General features: G+C 30.2%; 1 protein-coding gene across 5 annotated transcripts in view; it reads right to left on the bottom strand.

Annotated features, from left to right (window-relative positions):
• LOC148282460 (uncharacterized) overlaps positions 1-18,236 on the bottom strand; it is a 100,189-nt gene that overhangs the window by 18,169 nt on the left and 63,784 nt on the right. For all 5 annotated transcript variants that reach the window (XM_088225037.1, XM_088225040.1, XM_088225041.1 and 2 more), the window contains one exon: positions 7,173-7,327. In XM_088225037.1, coding sequence (XP_088081163.1) covers positions 7,173-7,259 — 87 coding nt within the window. In that variant the 5' untranslated portion in view covers positions 7,260-7,327. The remainder of the gene's footprint in view (positions 1-7,172; positions 7,328-18,236) is intronic.

The raw sequence follows: 18,236 nt of genomic DNA, 5'->3' as shown, positions 1-18,236 counted from the left end.
AAATTGAAATAGAGAGCAAATACGAAGATCTTCGCAGCATAATAAGGTTCGTTGGCTATTCGTTGGAAATTTGGCTCTCAAAAGAAATCTCAATTGTTGTAGTTGATCTTTGGCCCTTTTGGCTAATGAGTTTGATGACCACTGCCCCAGGGAGTGATCAAGATTGATACTCCTTTATAAAAACAGAAATGCAAAGTGTTTTATTGATGTTGTGGTTTGTTTGCCGTCTCCTACGCTATGATACATTCCCACATATCTTATCTATCATGTATATGGGGTTTCGCATACACAAATCAGATGTCGGAGACACAAGTTCTTCAGAACAGAGCTCTGATGAACATTCTTGGACTAAAATGGGATTCTCATGTCAAGAATATTTACGGACGGACAAAAATACTTCCTTTCAAGGTAATGGCACTGCATGACATCACCAACACTATTTTTAAAATCATAAACTTTTCTGGTCACACAAATTTAAAATACACATTTAATCATGATATTCTTAACCACATTACACGAAACTCAAAAAATCTTCATGTATCTAAATTTCGCTCGAAAAAGTTCGGCAAAAATTCTCTGGAAAATACTGGTCATTCCCAATTTAAAAAACTGCTTGTAAAACAAAAATTCGAATAGGAAATCTAAAAGTTTTGCAATTAAAAAATATTGCTTAAACCTTTTCGATTTTGATAGTTATTGATATAATTGATATAAATAGTGCATAATACTGTGTTTTGTGTTTCTAATATTATGTTTTTTAACTTTTTTGAATTGTATTAACTGATATTATGTACTGTTGCAAAAACGTTTTATTCGTAATTATTGGGAGTATAATATCCTGTTATGTTTTTTAAATATATATTTTTTTAATATGTACCTATACTGCGTTCAAACACGGGCAGCATAGTAAGAACCTGCCGATAACAGTAAATTTCCATTTTCCCTTCTTAAAATAATTTTTATATTTTTGTAAAAATCAATGCGCTGGGTGATTTGAAAAAAATCTGTTACATATAATTCTACAGTTACATTACATATGATTAAATAGACCCATTACAAGCGCGTAATTGATGGCATTTGAATTCGTATGTAGTTACATTCCTTGCATCTCTTTCACACATAAATATTTACATGCATACAATGTGTCCTGCGCTCAAATTATCGGCCGTTATCATATGAAAATATATATTTTTTTAATATTGATAAAAACTTAAAAAACGGGGTCTATCGCTTATATCTCTGTTATTCTAGTTATTGAGGGCACCGAAATATATGTTAAAACTGAGATGCATTTACTCAGAAAATAACGTGTATATTTTTTATATATTTATGTAAATATAGCTGTTACAGCAATATTGACGACTAAAAAATATTCAAACACGTCGAACGCCTGTTTTAGTTTAACAGATAGTTTACGGTTAAACCAATGACCAATCAATTCATCCAATGAAAAATGAAACCAGGATTTAAATAACATCACATGATTAAAAAACCCAGATATGTAATTGAAGTCACGTGAGAAATATTTTCACTTTGCTAAAATTAAATGACTAAATGTTAAGCGGTTCGCAGCCGCGCATTCGCAATTAAACTGCTAAATGATTATGAAAATACACGTGACGTGACATGCATTTGAAATAAAATTTATTATTGTCGAATTTGCTGTTCCGAATTGAATGACGTTAACTGGTATTTTAATTGATTTATTTTGATATTATAGGTTATCAAACCACTCAGCGAAAATATTACTAACGCTTACTTTAGTTATCATTCAATGGTTTTAACATTATTTTAATTTTAAGTACAAAAATATACACACTTTGGTGAACTTACACATTAGGGTGCCTCATTTCTTTCAACTTTCGAATGACGAAGTTCAGTGTCTTTTTTATATTTTTTTATTTGTTAAAAGACTATTAAACTAAACTAAAAAAAAACAAATTTTTTATTCGAGTATATCGTATTATCAGCGCTATGATTTGTAAAGTTTTGTATTGCTGAAATAACTCCGCGTGCGACGTCAGAGGTTGTTGATTGGTTCGTTTACGGTAAGCCAACCGGGTATCCTTCACAGCTCTCATATCATTGGTTAGTTCATATGAACCAGTGACGTCGATCAAAGTAGTACGTTTTTATTAAAACATTTTTTTTTCGTACGTTTTCAAGAAACTTTGTCGTACAATTTAACGCTCTAATTTTTAAAACATTTTTTGTATCCAATTTCCCGTAGGGCTGAAGTTCCTCATTCAGAAAAGTAATAGGTCGCAAAAGTTGCGTTTTAGAAAAAAATAAGAACAACATTTAAATTATTTTTTTAAGTAATGTCTTTGGTACGGTAAAATGCCGCTAAGTTCTAAAAAAGGCAAAAATATGGTTATTTTTAAATAATATTTCTGTGAAAATGTTATATGTATTTTATTAAATACCGTGTTTATAATAAAGCAAACTATGTTAAAAAATATAAACATGTATAATGATTATAATAAAATTATAAATAAACTTATCAATGAAACTTCTTGGTTTAGTTTTACTTTTTATTATTTGACCAACGAGCGCTTTTCCTGTTAAATACTTTTTTGATCTTATATCCAAAATATGTTAAGAATAGTATAAAAACTGTAAATGTCGTAAACAATTCACCAGTCTTGAAGATGCCTACTTAGGCGAAAGCGCTCGTTGGTCAAAATAATAAAAAGTAAAACTAAACCAAGAAGTTTAATTGATAAGTGTATTTATAATTTTATCATAATCATTGACTATGGAGTTTTAACAATAAATATCAACAAAAAACATCAATATTACATACACCGCAAGACAAATAAATTTACGAGTTCTCAAAAAAAACTAAAATTGACATATAATGAATTATTCTTGATATTTAATTAGTTTTTTTTATATTGTTTGACATATGTGATGACTACTCGTTATTTCAAGGTTAAAATAAAAAATCTTACTCATGAATATTACTTAGAAATTGCCATTATATATCAGGTATCAGATTACCCGAACCTTAGAGACCCATAACGGTTCATTTATGGTCGAGTGTTTGTGATGGAATAATAAAAGACATGTTATTTTTTAATTCATATTTAAGAAGTAGGTTCTTATCGCTTTATTTTAAATTAAAGTATTTTACATTTATAACATTTAAAAATATTTAGTACTTAGTGAATTCACCTTTATTTTTTATAACATGTAAAATTCTATTATTTAGAGAAGCGTAAAGCGAATCTAAAATTTCTGATGTTATTTCTTCTTCCCAAACTTGAATTAAGTTTTTTTTTAATTCCTCAATGTTTTTTGATTTTTTTTCCCGACTTTTTTTTTCATAATCGCCCATAAATTTTCTATCGGGTTCAAATCAGGGCTATTCCCGGGCCACGTCAACGATTTTAAGCCAATTTTCTCCTTGAATTCATTGATCTATAAAAAAACAATAAATTATTTATCATGTGGTCACAAAATGCATTTAAAAATATATATATTTGTACTCACAGTGCGGGCTCTATGGCACGGCGCAGAATCGTCCTGAAAAATTGGGTCCGCGGTATACTGCGTAATGTCCTCGATTGTTGGAATAATATGTTTTTTTAACACTTTTTTGTACTGAATGGCATTCATCGTACCCTGTACAAAATTTAGAGGTCCTAAACCGTATGCTGTCATGCACCCCCAAATCATCACGTAGGGTGAATGTTTAACGGTTCGAGTGACGCACGACGGATGATATCTTTCCCCACGTTTTCGTCGAACTATCTTTCTGCCGTCTGGACCAAAAAGGTTGAATTTTAATTCATCAGAGAAAACAACATTTTGCCAATCCTCCAAGGTCCAATTCTGGTGCTCTTTCGCCCAATCCAGTCTAGCCTTCTTCATTTTGTCCGTGAGTAATGGTTTCTTTGCGGGACTCCGTGCTTGGAAACCATGCTCCAACAGCCGCCTGGACACTGTTTTTACTGAAAATGTTGATGTGCTGGTAGACTGCACCTCTGCGTGTATTTCAGGTGCCGTTAAAAATCGATCGCGCATAACAATTTTTTTTATTAAGCGATCATCTCGGGCAGATGTCACGCGCCCCCGTCCGCTTCCTTTTTTCCGTTCTATGGATCCAGTTTCTTGGATTTTTTTAAATAAAAACCTCACTGCACCTTCTGAATACCCAACTCGACGAGATATTTCACAATTAGATATGTTTTCTTGCGACAATGTGATTATTTTGGATTTTATCGCAATCGACATTTGCTTTGCACTTTCCATGATTGTTGTGTTATGTTCACTCAAACGCGGGTAAAACAAGACTGTTGAGACATTTTAAAATGTAAATATTGTAGAAAGGTGACACATAGTGTCCTTAATTTATTAAACAAAAGAAAGAGGTATCGATAAAGGATTTCTTAGAAAAAGGGTTCAGTAAAGTCAAGGGGCGCGGTAGCAGGTAAACTCGTAATTTTTTTTGTCTTGCGGTGTACATGTATATTTAATTTTTTCAAAAGGAAAATGAAAAAAAAGTGAATTTATAAAATAAATTTCAATAATTGCATTATGAAGGAGTTTTCAATATTATCTATAAAATTATTTTTCGTCCTTCCTGTCTCTTTTCTACCCCTCCCAACACCCCCCACGACCCTATTTCCATCCCCATTTGCGCAATAACGTACGCGCAGCTTATCAGGTCAAAGGTCACAGAACCGTAGGTCCACGAAATCTATCCAATCTGTGATCTATCCGTGGCAGTTATCCTACACCTGTCCCTTCATTTTAATTAACTAGTTTTACAAACGCTGCTAATACTGCTAGGATCATAAAGAAACAGGATGCAATCACATTTCATCTGTAATTTGCAAATAAATGTGTATATAACAAATGCATTACTTGAAAATTTAATTATTTTTCCATCCGTCAGATTGTCGAAGAAACAAAATGGAAATTTCGTTAGTGTTGCCAGGGTAGATTTTTTTTACCCTACTTTGCTCATCTAATAAAAGAACTTATGAAAATTAGACCTCGGATTAAACAACGCCGTGGGGGACATTTGAACGACATTATCTTTAAAACACAAATCATTGATGATATAAAAATATCCGTTTTATGTCAAATAAAATTTGTTTTATATGTTAAGTTCAAAGTTCATTCATTTAATTACTCTTATTAAATGACCCTTTACTTATCTACTCTGTTATGTCAATCAATGTTTCCGCGTGCACAATAAAAGTTTAGAGAAATTAACAGATTACTTTTTTTTAACCTTACATTTGTGTTGTGATTTTTTTTCCCCATCAAGCAACATTATCCGGCGACTTCGCGAATACGCGCGGCGAAGGTAAGCCGGAGTGGGGGAACTATTGGACACAGTACGATGTATTCAAATATGATTATACGCTCCTTCTGGACTATTCTTAATTCTATGGTTTCATTCTTATTTTTTGTGCGATAACTTCGATTGCTTACTTTGATGAAATCCATCAATTTGTCTAAATCAACTGTAGTGTTTTATCACAAATCATTTTTGATGGCATTTCCTAGCTTTGTGTACATTTTGTGTTACGTCAAATAATATTAAATCATCCATCATGCACCACTTTCGTGTCTTTTATTTTTTAATTATTCTACCACCAATAAATTGTTTACTAACCAATTTATTTCAAACTCGATGTCAGTACAATAATTGTAAATTGACTCTAAATAATATACATAGTTAACGAATGAAGTAACCCCTTTCCTGTTGTATTTAAACTAATTGATATGACTTATTTTCATTAATTAAACGGGAGGCCGCAGACATTCATGACATTGTACTGCAATTTATTTGACTGGTACAAAGTATCTACAATAATTAATCAAATTTTTAAAAGTAATTAATGGCAGGTTGACACTATTTAATAGACCAATAACCGCTTGCATCGCTCTCGCAACATCGTCAGAGTAATCTAAAACTATACCAGCCTGACGATGAATTGAAGAAATGTGGATGTTCAAACATGTGCGAAATTGTGAATATTACAGTGCGTAAAGTGGCCACTTAAACCAGTCAGTGACAGGTCATAAGCCCTGTAAATGCCTAGATTTCCATATTCCCTTCTTTAAAATTCAACATTCAAAGTCTATTTAAGGTTCATACAGTAGACACTCTTTAAAAAAATAATTATATTATACATATATACAAAAAAGAAAAAAAAAGAATTTGAGATGAATGAGTCACTCAGATACCAACATAATATTAAATTTCCTAAATTCCACACAAGTCATGATCAAAATAGCTTTGTCTTCAAAGGTGTAAAAAATTATAATAATCTTCCCTATGATGAATGAACTAAAAACTATTAAAAATAATATATCAATAAATTAATTTAAAGTAAATCTAAAGAAATTTTTTGAACACGTGTTAAAACTACATTAAATTTTAATTAGTATGAATGTATTATGGTTTTATGTTTTTTTCTTTATATATCCTATGTTTTTTTTTTCTCATATACTCGTATATTTTAAATTATATAAACTCTTATAAATAAACAACTACAACAGTGTAAGACACTCCCCAAGCACAAGAGTAAGTCTCTTTTTTGGAGAGTTACAGTGATAACATTTACTAGATGTGTAAAAGTAGATATATATAGATTTTTTTAAAAACATGTACCTTTTATGAAATTTAGTAATATTTTTGTTTTAAATTTAAAAATGTTGTCCATCCCTGTTGTAATTTGTTGACCAAGGTAATTTGGTTTTTTTCCTGGTATTAAATAATAAAATCATACCAAAAATATATAAGCAGCAAACAAGCCCAAGAGAATTTGTTTTCTCCTGGTATTAAAACAATAAAATCACACCAAAAATACGTAAACAGTCAACAAACCCAAAATAATTAGATTTTTCTTGGTATCAAATAATAAAATCCTACAAAAATATGTGAACACTGTATAACAATAGTAAACAAAACCATGACCATTCGTTTTTTGTAATAAAATATATAAGAAAAATAAAAATATTAAAATATATAAAATATATTTGTACATGGATATTTAGTCTTAATATAATTGATGTCATTTATTAATTGAGGTGTTTACTTAGTAGAACTTCTGTTTTCAATTCTACATCTTATAAAATCTATAATCCATTTTTGTCAATCCCTTTATATTATATTTCATAGAGAAGTATGAAAACACCGAATTACTCACATTCACCATGGAAACCCCAAGACACACCATCCATGCCCAGCCGCCGTCCGGGGCGACCTTCTTCATGGGTTGTGACGTCATCGTCATGGTGGTGGCGGGCACTCTCGGTAGCCCTATTCAGTTACCATCACCGAAGCATAGGAAATGTGTAATATCTGGAAATAAAAAAACCATAATGTAATAAGGCAGCTCAAAATGGAAACAAGTAAAATTGTTAGTGTTTAAGATCATTTCCTTGGAAGAAAGGTTTTTTTAAGAAATAAATCAGGATACTTATTTATTGAACTGGCGTCTTTTTTGCAGAACTTAATACAGATTAGAATCTTAGTAATATTTTTCAGTCTACTTATTCTTCACATTCTTAAATTCAGAATCTTACTTTGTTTTTTTAGTCTATTTTAACTTCACATTCGTAAATTAGAATCTTACAATTATTTTTCAGTCTACTTAATGTTCACATTCGTAAATTAGAATCTTACTATTGTTTTTCAATCTACTGAATCTTCACATTCTTAAATTAGAATCTTACTATCGTTTTTCAGTCTACTTTATCTTCACATTCTTAAATAAGAATCTTACTTTTGTTTTTTTAGTCTACTTAATCTTCACATTCGTAAATTACAATCTTACAATTATTTTTCAGTCTACTTCATGTTCACATTCGTAAATTAGAATCTTACTTTTGTTTTTCAATCTACTTAATCTTCACATTCTTAAATTAGAATCTTACTATTGTTTTTCAATCTACTTAATTTTCACATTCGTAAATTACAATATTACAATTATTTTTCAGTCTACTTAATGTTTACATTCGTAAATTAGAACCTTACTATTGTTATTCAATCTACTTAATCTTCACATTCTTAAATTAGAATCTTACTATTGTTATTCAATCTACTTAATCTTCACATTCTTAAATTAGAATCTTACTATTGTTTTTCAGTCTACTTAATCTTCATATTCGTATATTAAATGCCCTAATAAGGTCAAACAATGGGCTATTATCACGGTTTTTTTTTATTAGCTAATAAATTAATTTGAAAAAGACAATCGGTACTACTCTTATTAAAATCCGTTAAGAAATAAGGGAGATATAAAGGATTAAAGTCTAGTCATTTGAATGTAAATAAAAACAGACAATTCATGACGTCACCAAGTTTGACGTCATCGTATGCGAAGATAGTTTTTACGTAAAAATTTATGATTCGAGTAGAGTAAGTGGGATGGGGTGACTTTGTTCAGTTTCGAACTTCAAACCTTCGTAAAAGAAAAATTAAAATTCTTATTTTTTAAATGAGAAAATATTATGTTGTGTGAGCGAGAAAATAATAAAAACTTTGTGATCAAAGTCAACCCTTCGGAGTGGGGTCGCTTTGATACATCATGATTTTATGCGTTTGTTTTGAACATTTCATTTTATTTTTTACTTTATTTAGATAAAAAATATAAGTATACAACGTATACAACATTACTACTAAATACAATTTTATATTAATTTAATACATATATTTACATTAACGTTTCGCTTTACGTAAAAAAAAAAACGATTCTTGTGTATAAAATGGGGAGTGACGTTTTACAATAATTTGTTTATTTTATTTTTAATCGGTAAATATTTTTAGTATAACATATAAATTATAAAAAAACGGTGTTTTAAGTCAGTGCTACACAAAAAAGAATTATAAATATAACTTTTCCCTTCTTTTTTAATTATATTATCCATCCTCCGATAGTAAATTACTTGCAAAAAAAACACTCAGGTATCAGCAAATTATGATTAGGCGTGTATTTAATAAGCGTTTAAGTCGAATCTCATAAAATAATTAAAAATAATATACTTTAATTCCACATAAAACAAAAATTATTTTTCTAATTATTGTAAACCAAAAAATGGATTTTTTATATAAATCAAGATTAAAATTGAAAAATATTATGGTGATTAAAAAAATGTATTTATGAAATATTTTAAATAATTGATAAAGATAACATAATATACCTTGCTTTTTGATGGAATAAAATTATCAGTTAATGAATGTATTATTGTGTATAGGAATTTGTTCATTGACTGACATTATTATCGAAACAGAATGAGAATATTTTTTTGTAGGCCCTGTCTTAAAATTTTTATTCATAAGTTCGAATCATGTCGCTCTAAAAAAAAATGTATATAAAATGATCAATTTCAGCTAATTTTAGAAAACTTCTTATTATTCATTAAATAATAATGAACACTCAGTGATATAAGTACCAGTAATGTCAAGACAATGCAAATTACGAAATTACTTGTATCATTAAAAAAAGTCTATTACTAAATTTTAAAAATTAAAAAATATCTTGACGATTCCACTTCAAACTTCTTGAAATCTTACTTGAAATAAAGTTATTTGACAATTTCATTTGAATTGTATTCCGTATTACCATTAAAAAAACAGTTAAAATTGACCGAAATTTAATAATGATCAGTAGTTATAGAGATAAATATAAACAATATATCCGCTGATCAAAGTCGCCTTACGATTTAAATGTCGCCCCATTTTACGGTCGCCATTTATTTCAAGGTTGGCTAGAGAGAGGGAAAAAATCATAGACAACAATACGCGTCGTTTCAATATCTATTCGGTTTTACCAACATTTCAAACAAATGCACGATTCGTGGTGTACTGTTGGGTGGGTTTGGATGATCGAATTTATTACCAACCGAATAAAATAGCTTTTATGAGATGTTGAAAATAGTAAACGAAAGTTATGAATGAAATTATTGATTATTAGAGCTTTTATAAACACCAAAAGAGTCTTTGAGAAATCCTTTATATGTACAATATGTTAAATCCGATATTCCTCCCGGGTGATAATACCCTATTGACTGTTTTTTTATATTTTTTTAATAAAATGTATGAGATTTTACACTCAAATCAGTATTTGATTTCATTATTATTATTAAGATAATAAAGCAAGATTTTAGCTTTCTTGGGGATTTTATAATGATAGAACCGAGTTGTGATCCTGTGATAGTGTCGCTAACTCACGGGTCAACGGTCCAAAGTTCGAGACCCGCTCGACCACAACTCATTTTCCATTTAGATGCGACGTAAAACTATCAATATGAATCTTTTTTGTGCCTGCTGCCGACTGCGACGCGGTACAAATCACTAGTACATGAACACGTGTTTTTTTTTCTATAAAACACACATTTTACACTGAAGATGGCTCCTGCAATGGTAGCCGAAACGTCGGAACGAATCTGACTTACACGGGATCGCCCAAAAAAGATGATAACAGTGACCATAAAAACCTAAGCACATTTTGCTAACCTTGACTAACGACCAGTTTAAAAAGAGGCAAAATTGAATTTTTTGGGTAAATCATGACATAATGGAAAAAAAAAGTTTAGAAAAATAAACAGAGATGCAAAAAAAAGATTATAACCCAGTAGTACATATTTATTATGTACACGATTCACAATAAAATATCGGACATAAAACCTAGTGATGCGTGAAACTTTTCTGAACCATATTACCTATATAGGGATTTCGAAAATTAGAGTTTCCAGGCCCCGTGCCACAGAAACTGACTTACTGGCTGTTTTGAAAGAAAAAAAGGCATTCAGAAAAAAACCGGGTAAGTGCAAAACAATGTCATTCACAGAATTAGTCAAGATATAAGATAAATATTTCAACACATGACATATTAATAAGTCTATTGTGATTGAAGGTTTGACACTATCAGGAGAGCGATAAGATTAAGACCCGGCTAACTACACATTTGACTAGCGATGATTCGTGGATTTTTTCTAGTCATGTTAATGCTTAAAATGAATAAGTATGCTTTTTATTTTAAAAGCATTTGTACAGTTTTTTGTTTATAAAACTCAAAAGCAACGTGATTCATACAAATTTATAAACTAAAAATTGTAAAATGTCATACCACAAAGCGAAAAATCTTCATTAAGTTAAAAACATTTTTAAATTGCCGTAATAACTATATTTAAACTGTTTTTCTTCAAAAACACGTTTAGAATTATTCTAAAAAAAGTATAAAATCATTGATTATATTTTCTCGCATTCGACATTTTTTATAACAAATGAACATTTTATTTCAAATGAATTTATTATTTTATGATCAATATCTCAATTATATTTGACAATCAGAAAGATATTACGTATGCTCGACAATAGATAATGTAATAATTCAGGATTATGTTATATATTTGGATCAAACAAAAATTAAAGATTCGCATCTTATATTTAAAAATATCTTATAACAATTGTCACCTGTGAAATTTAATTTAAAGTATTGTTTAAATAATCACTTCGTTATCCAAATGTTTAAGGGTCGCCTAAATTAATTGCTTTTAATGTTTTCTCGTTAACATTAAGAAATTCGACCAAATATAATTTTTCAGTTAAAATGTATCAAAATCACTTTTTTCAATTCACCTAAATCTAAATCTTTCAGAATCAACATACTTTCAAGATCTACTACATACCGATAATCGGAGTGTAAAAGTGAGTAATCTTGCTACTTAATCACATCGCCTCGGATGTCGACATATTTCACGACAGTGGGCCTTCCCTTAGGAAAGCACTTTCTAACTTTTAATTTTTCTTTTTACATTTTGTTATATTATTTTAATAACAGAACTATCTACTGTAATTTGTGATCTATTATTGTAATTAGAATGAATTGGGTCTTTTTTCTGTAATGTTCTAAATATCTGAATAAATAAATGAAATGAAAATGAAAAAGCCACGTTGGACTGCAAGAATCAGGAGATTCCTAGTTTGTACGGCCCTCGCCTGAAACCTACGGACCCTGTATTTCACAAAAGAAACCTTTCCGTCCGGAAACATTTTCGTTGCATTACTGCAGTGATGTTTAACCTGTGAGTAGAGCGACCCCTAAAGGGTCCCTGGTGAAATGGTAGGTAGTCAGATCTCGGTCGTGTTACACATTTTAAAATTAGCTGTTTTGGTTGTGTGTTCTGTTTAAAATGAAGTTTCGTGGTATCTTTAACTCAAACAAAACTGGCAAAATGCAGATTCGCGACTTTGGCATTGGCCCGACGATATATGCGTACATATATCTAGTTTTGCTTTGTTAATCACGAATAACAAATTTATGTTGCACTTTGGAATACAGATTATGATGAAGAGTAAAAAACAACAATTTGAAAATGTATCTTTATAATACGCGTTCGGCACATGCATTATTTATATTATGTATAAGCAAAACTATAATATAATCTTGCACACGTTGAAGGTGCTTTACATGATAATATGAACGTGACATTATATGTAAAATACACAGCATGATACGTAAAACAGTTGAATTTATTGTGTGAAAATGTTATTCCGAGGCCTATGGTGGCTTTAACTAGGGGGACGATAATTTCTCAATCTCTTGATAATGTGGGCACGCTATAAATATGGAAAATAGAACTGTTGATTGTGGTGTACTGAGTACCTAGTAACAAATCAGATATTTTATCAGTTCGTTTTTTTTCAACTGAAGATCTTCATCATTAATAATAGGTTTCGGGAAAACATTGAACAACCTTGGAATAACGCAATTTAATGTTCGTTCTCCGAAGTTATTTGTAATTCAGGGTACGACCTGGGCACCTTTTTGTTATATTTTGAATCAACAAAGTGATCTACAATCAATTTGTAGTCACAAGGTTGCTTTACCGGCAGGACATTACAGAATTCAAAATATACACCTTTGCCATATTTTATTTCACGGATTATGATATTCGTTACAATACCCCTTAAATATTATTTTATACTTTGACCAAATTGCAATTTCTTTACACCAACCACTGAGTAGGGGATAGTAGGGAATACAATAACCAATAAAATAAAGGGCGTTATTCATATAATTTTAGTTTAGAATCCCTCATTTATTTTTATTTTATTTAACAGCCACGGATCGAAAGCTTGTTACAAAATTAAAACTGCATAAATAACAGTGAATACAAAAAAAGCAAATAACCTTTGGGGATAGTAAACAACGAAAGAGGGATTTTTTATTATTTTTAAATTATATTCAAATAGTAAAAATGTATTTATTAATTAGCTAAATGAAATAAATATTTCTAAACAGCCGGGAAGCGATTTCACAGTCGAGCCGTATGGACACTATATGAGTTAGAGAAGAAGGAAGAATTATAGATGGGAATTAAAAAGGGGTTTTGACAATAGGAACGAAGAAGTAAACCATGAACTGATAAGCGTTGAATTTTTCACGAAGGTATAGTGTACGTAAGTACGGCGAACAGGAGTGATAATTTTTCCGCTGTAAACGCATTAAACGTAATAAACACTCAACGCAATAATGACGCATTTAAAGGGCGGAAGCTGTTTTATTGTTTTACATTGTCGAGCTACCCGATTGGTGAAGTGAAGTGCCGGATTATAAAGGGAGTACTATATTTACAGTTAGGGAACATTTTCGAAGAGTCGTAAATAACCATGTCTAAAACTAAGTCATCGGAAAAATTTACTGCGACTAAACTAAATGGCTGACAAAGACGCGCGACCGTTAGGATCTCCCATGCACGTCAGGTGCGCCAACTTTGGAACGAAAAATTCCCACGGTGTCAGGAGCTTTTTTAACCTTTTTTTGTAGATGACCCTTGTTACTAGATAGCTTCAAAAAAAATCTTAAAGCTACTATTCTATTAATGTGTAATAAAAACCATTAAAAAATAATCAAATAAAAACACTTAATTTTTTTATGTAAGAAAATCATATTTAATCATATTTTTAAAAAATGAAAAAGAACAGTAAGATATAGGGGAGCTCTTACACCAGTCGGAGATAGAAGAAAACGACGTTATGTTTCGATCTGTATTTATTGCATAAAAATCGTTAGTAAAGTTATTCGAACTGCTGGATTAAACTGAACTCTACTGAACTACTTATAGTCCCTAAGGGTGCTACTGCTTTTATAGTAGTTGTCCGTATTGTTTTTTTTTACTTCCGAGTGGGGAATTGAGGTCATCTTCTATTTCCCTTCATACCAGCAATTTGACAACCGTACTAGGTAATAAACGATTTGAATGTTTTTATGATTTATTGGTTTACGGACAGGAAATGCACGATTCACTTTATGTGGTGTCCTTAAGACAATAGTGGGTCAGGTGACAGTGGGTCTTGATTCTCGCGTAATTCCCACAAAACTCCACTAAAACGAATTTGTTTTTTGTCATGCGGCATTTAAATTGTATCCATGTATGAGTACGAATAGGTATTATTATAGTTTTCTAGCACCTACATTAAAAAGCAAGAACTAAATATTATTGTGTGCATAATATTTCTTACAATTCATTATTAATATTATTATCTTTACTAAATATATTATATATTATAATATGTACCTGTAATACTTAGATAACAAAATATATGAACAAAATTACAAAGCTCACTAATTGCTAATTAATCTAACTATCCTTTACAAATTACACCATAGTATGATGATAATATACAAGCTCGGTGAAATAATGTATATGCATATACATGTATTAGGTAATTTAACATTTTCATGCGGGCTCCGGTTAGGGTTGCCGAAAATCCGGAGGTAAAATGAAAAAACAGCTAAAATAGTATGAGTTCTTTTTTTAAATAACATATATGTAATTTAGAATTTTTTAGTAGTGAAAAACAACGTTACAACTACAAATGTTGATATGTTTTAAAAAAATTGTTCCTTTTTTACACTGCGCGCAGAAAACGAACGACTTTTTGACATGAGTTAAATTAATACTCGTACATTAAAAACACGCTCAGCTTTGAAATGAGGAAGTTCAGTGCTACGGGAAATTGGATATAAAAAAATATTTCTTACACGCGGTAAATAAAGCAGTATTTAATTTTACGCCGAAGTTTCTCTAAAATGTATGAAAAAATTTATCAAAATGATTTTAATAAAAACGCACTACTTTAAATGGCATCACAAGTTCTTCTAAATCAACCAATGATAGAGTTTTGTGATAGATTTCCGGTTTCCAGGAAGCCAACTCACCAATCAGGACAACTCACCGAAGAGACCTAGTGTACTAAAAAAAATTAGATTAGAAAAAAATCATGGCGATGATAGTAAGATATTATACATGAAGATTATTATTTTGGTTTACTTTGATAGCCTATTAACAAAGAGACATGTTTTTAAAAAACCACTGAACTTCCTCATTATTGGGATTGATGAACAAATACAACTTTTTAAAAATTCCTGTCCAACATTCATCTTCACAATTAATGAGTGTTTAGACCCCGAGAATTCCTTAATTGCTAGGTTGCAAAACCTTGTACTGCAGTTTTAAAACTTGTAAATACAAATTTAAAATTTTAGTTACCTTTGCATGCAAAAGATAATATTCTAGATCGTATTTTTTTGCATGTAAATAAACGGGGCATATTGATAATTTAATGTTTTTGTTAATTTTGATGAAATATGCATTTATTTAAATTCCAACAAACTGGTAAAATAAAGGTGTTATTTAGATTATTTAAGTCTTAATATTTCTCCAAAAAACTTACTATTTATAAAGTATTTTTGTAGCATAATTTTTCTTTTTCATTATCACCTAGTTAAATACTAGCCACTTTATGTTTATCTTAAATTATTCTCAACTTTACTTTGCTATATTTATATTTAGAACATAAGATTTTCTCACGTTAATTTTTAACTTTTATTTGTCATCTTAGATATTTTATGTTTCTTACTTACTTACTTTTTTGTCGTTTTTTTTAATATTTTACTTCCACTGAGTTGTTGAGTTTTAATTATCTTACTATATTTCATATTATATATTAAATAATGGATTGTTCACTGCTGTGATTATTTTTTTTAAACTTTTTACTGTCAAACGTTCTTTGAACCATTAATATATAAATAAATAAATATTTATTGCAAGTAACCGAAAAAAAAATTATACATTAAGTTGATCGGTAAAAAATAATATATAAAATAACAATCTTTAACTTCGGGGTACGAAAATTTAAACCGTGGTAGTTAAATCTTATTTAATACACAGGCAAATTATGTGTGGGTAGAGGTAGGAAAATCGATTTTATTTACAATCGAGTAATTTATGCCAGAGAAGTTCTCCGAAAGAAGGCAACGTCAAAAGATTCTAATTGAATCGCCTCAAACCAGGATCTTAACGCAATCACATTTTAAATCATGGTTTAGCATTGTAAAATTGAACTGTAATATTAATTATTATAATGTCCTTGCAAAATAAATTAAGCAAAATTCTTTAAACGCCTCACTTCCATATTCTCAACAATTTCATCTCTGCTAAAAAAAGATATGATATCCAAGTAAAAAAAAAGTAAGAATCCATAATTCGTCTACAAAGATTCGGACAAACCCAAAATACTGTTAATAAATATTATCTGTAGTAAGAAAGCAGGAATAGTAAAAAATAAAGAGTTAAGACTCTCGCCGTTGGCATTGTCTAGCTTGGAAACAAATCCAATATAAAAATTTCTGTTCAATAAAAAACTTTCCCTTTTTGACAATAAATGTCGTTAGTTTTCTTTATACTTTTATTCTCTATGGTGGGCCAACGCGCATGTGAAATATAATAGTCAAACCAAGAATTAACAAGAAATGAAAAATGCAATACATGAATATGGAAGGGAACTACCTACACGCAAAATAAAGAATGTTGCAAAGTGTGTGAAGTGATCAATTAACCCAGTCGATGACAGATAATAAGCTCTGTAAATGCCAACCTGTATTCTCATTAGCTTATCAAACCCGTCAACAAAAAATCCGGAATTTGTTTACATAGATTTGGACATACCCAAATTGGTTTAACAAATCAAATCGTTACATGAAAATTCTTATCTATTTTTTAAATGTAAGCAGTATTTTCTAAATTCTCAAGACTTTCTAGCAACTCATTGAACACTTTCAAACCTTTATAAAACATGTTGTTCTAAGTTCTAGTCAGTCTCACCCACAGATATATATCTATTCAGTGGTCTCACCTTAGAAGCCTAAAAACGTCTTCACTTCTCGTTTAATACTTGTGAAAGTGATTGTTGCACCCGGGCCCTGATTAAAGTGGAAAATTGACAGAGTTACCATCATTGTCGATAAAGTAAAATAGAATTTTCTGTACAAAAATTTGAATACTTTCACGATTTTTTTTCAAAACATGTTCAATGAGGAACTTCAGCCCTACGGGAAATTGGATGCAAAAAATGTTTTCTTGCGCTCGGTAAAATTTAAAACATTAAATTGTACGGCAAAGTTTCTTGAACATGTACGAAAAAAATAATAAAAATTATTTTAATAAAAACACACTACTTTGATTGTTGTCACTGGCTCGTATGAACCAACCAATGGTGTGGCAGCTGTGAAGGATATCCGGTTGGCTAACCGTAAACGAACCAATCGGATGAACTAACAACCTCTGACGTCACACGCGGAGTTATTTCAGAAATACAAAACATTAAAGAATCACAGCGTTGATAATACTATATGTAAAAAAAAATAACAAATAAAAAAGACACTGAACTTCCTCATTACGTATTACTGGCGGAGATATTGATTTTTTTATGCAAAAATACACATTTTCGTACATTAATTTTAATTATAGACACTTGAAGATATCTTTTTAAACTTCCCATTTTAATCGGGGCCCTGATACCATTCGTTGTCCGCTTTTCAGCTTGTAAATTAACGCAGGTAAGTGTATTAAACTTTTTTTTTATATTTAGAAATTATAGTTTGACGATGTTGTTCACTGTAAAACAGAATTTTGTGTATGGTAAATGGCAGTTACATTATGTAGTATGTGGAAGTTCTTAATTAGATAATGGAAGATGAGTGGAGTTGAGTGCAAACGTTATGTTGTTCCAACGAAGGCTTCAATCCAATTAGATACACAATTGTGTAATTGAAAGGTTTCCTTGTCAGAAATACAAAACTAGATAATATGATTGTTTCTTTACATGGTAGGAAGTTTCGAAGACGCATGGGTGTTCATAAGATTAATTACGATTAAGGAAATACATCAAAATGGTTAAAAGTGAATAAATTAAAATAAAA

This window comes from Micrasema longulum, unplaced genomic scaffold (genome assembly GCF_059751315.1).
Source record: "Micrasema longulum isolate JH-2025_06_02 unplaced genomic scaffold, ASM5975131v1 h1tg000326l, whole genome shotgun sequence".
NCBI classification, from domain to species: domain Eukaryota; kingdom Metazoa; phylum Arthropoda; class Insecta; order Trichoptera; family Brachycentridae; genus Micrasema; species Micrasema longulum.
The sequence above is the reverse complement of the archived record's forward strand: the minus strand, read 5'-3'. Positions and strand labels throughout refer to the sequence as shown.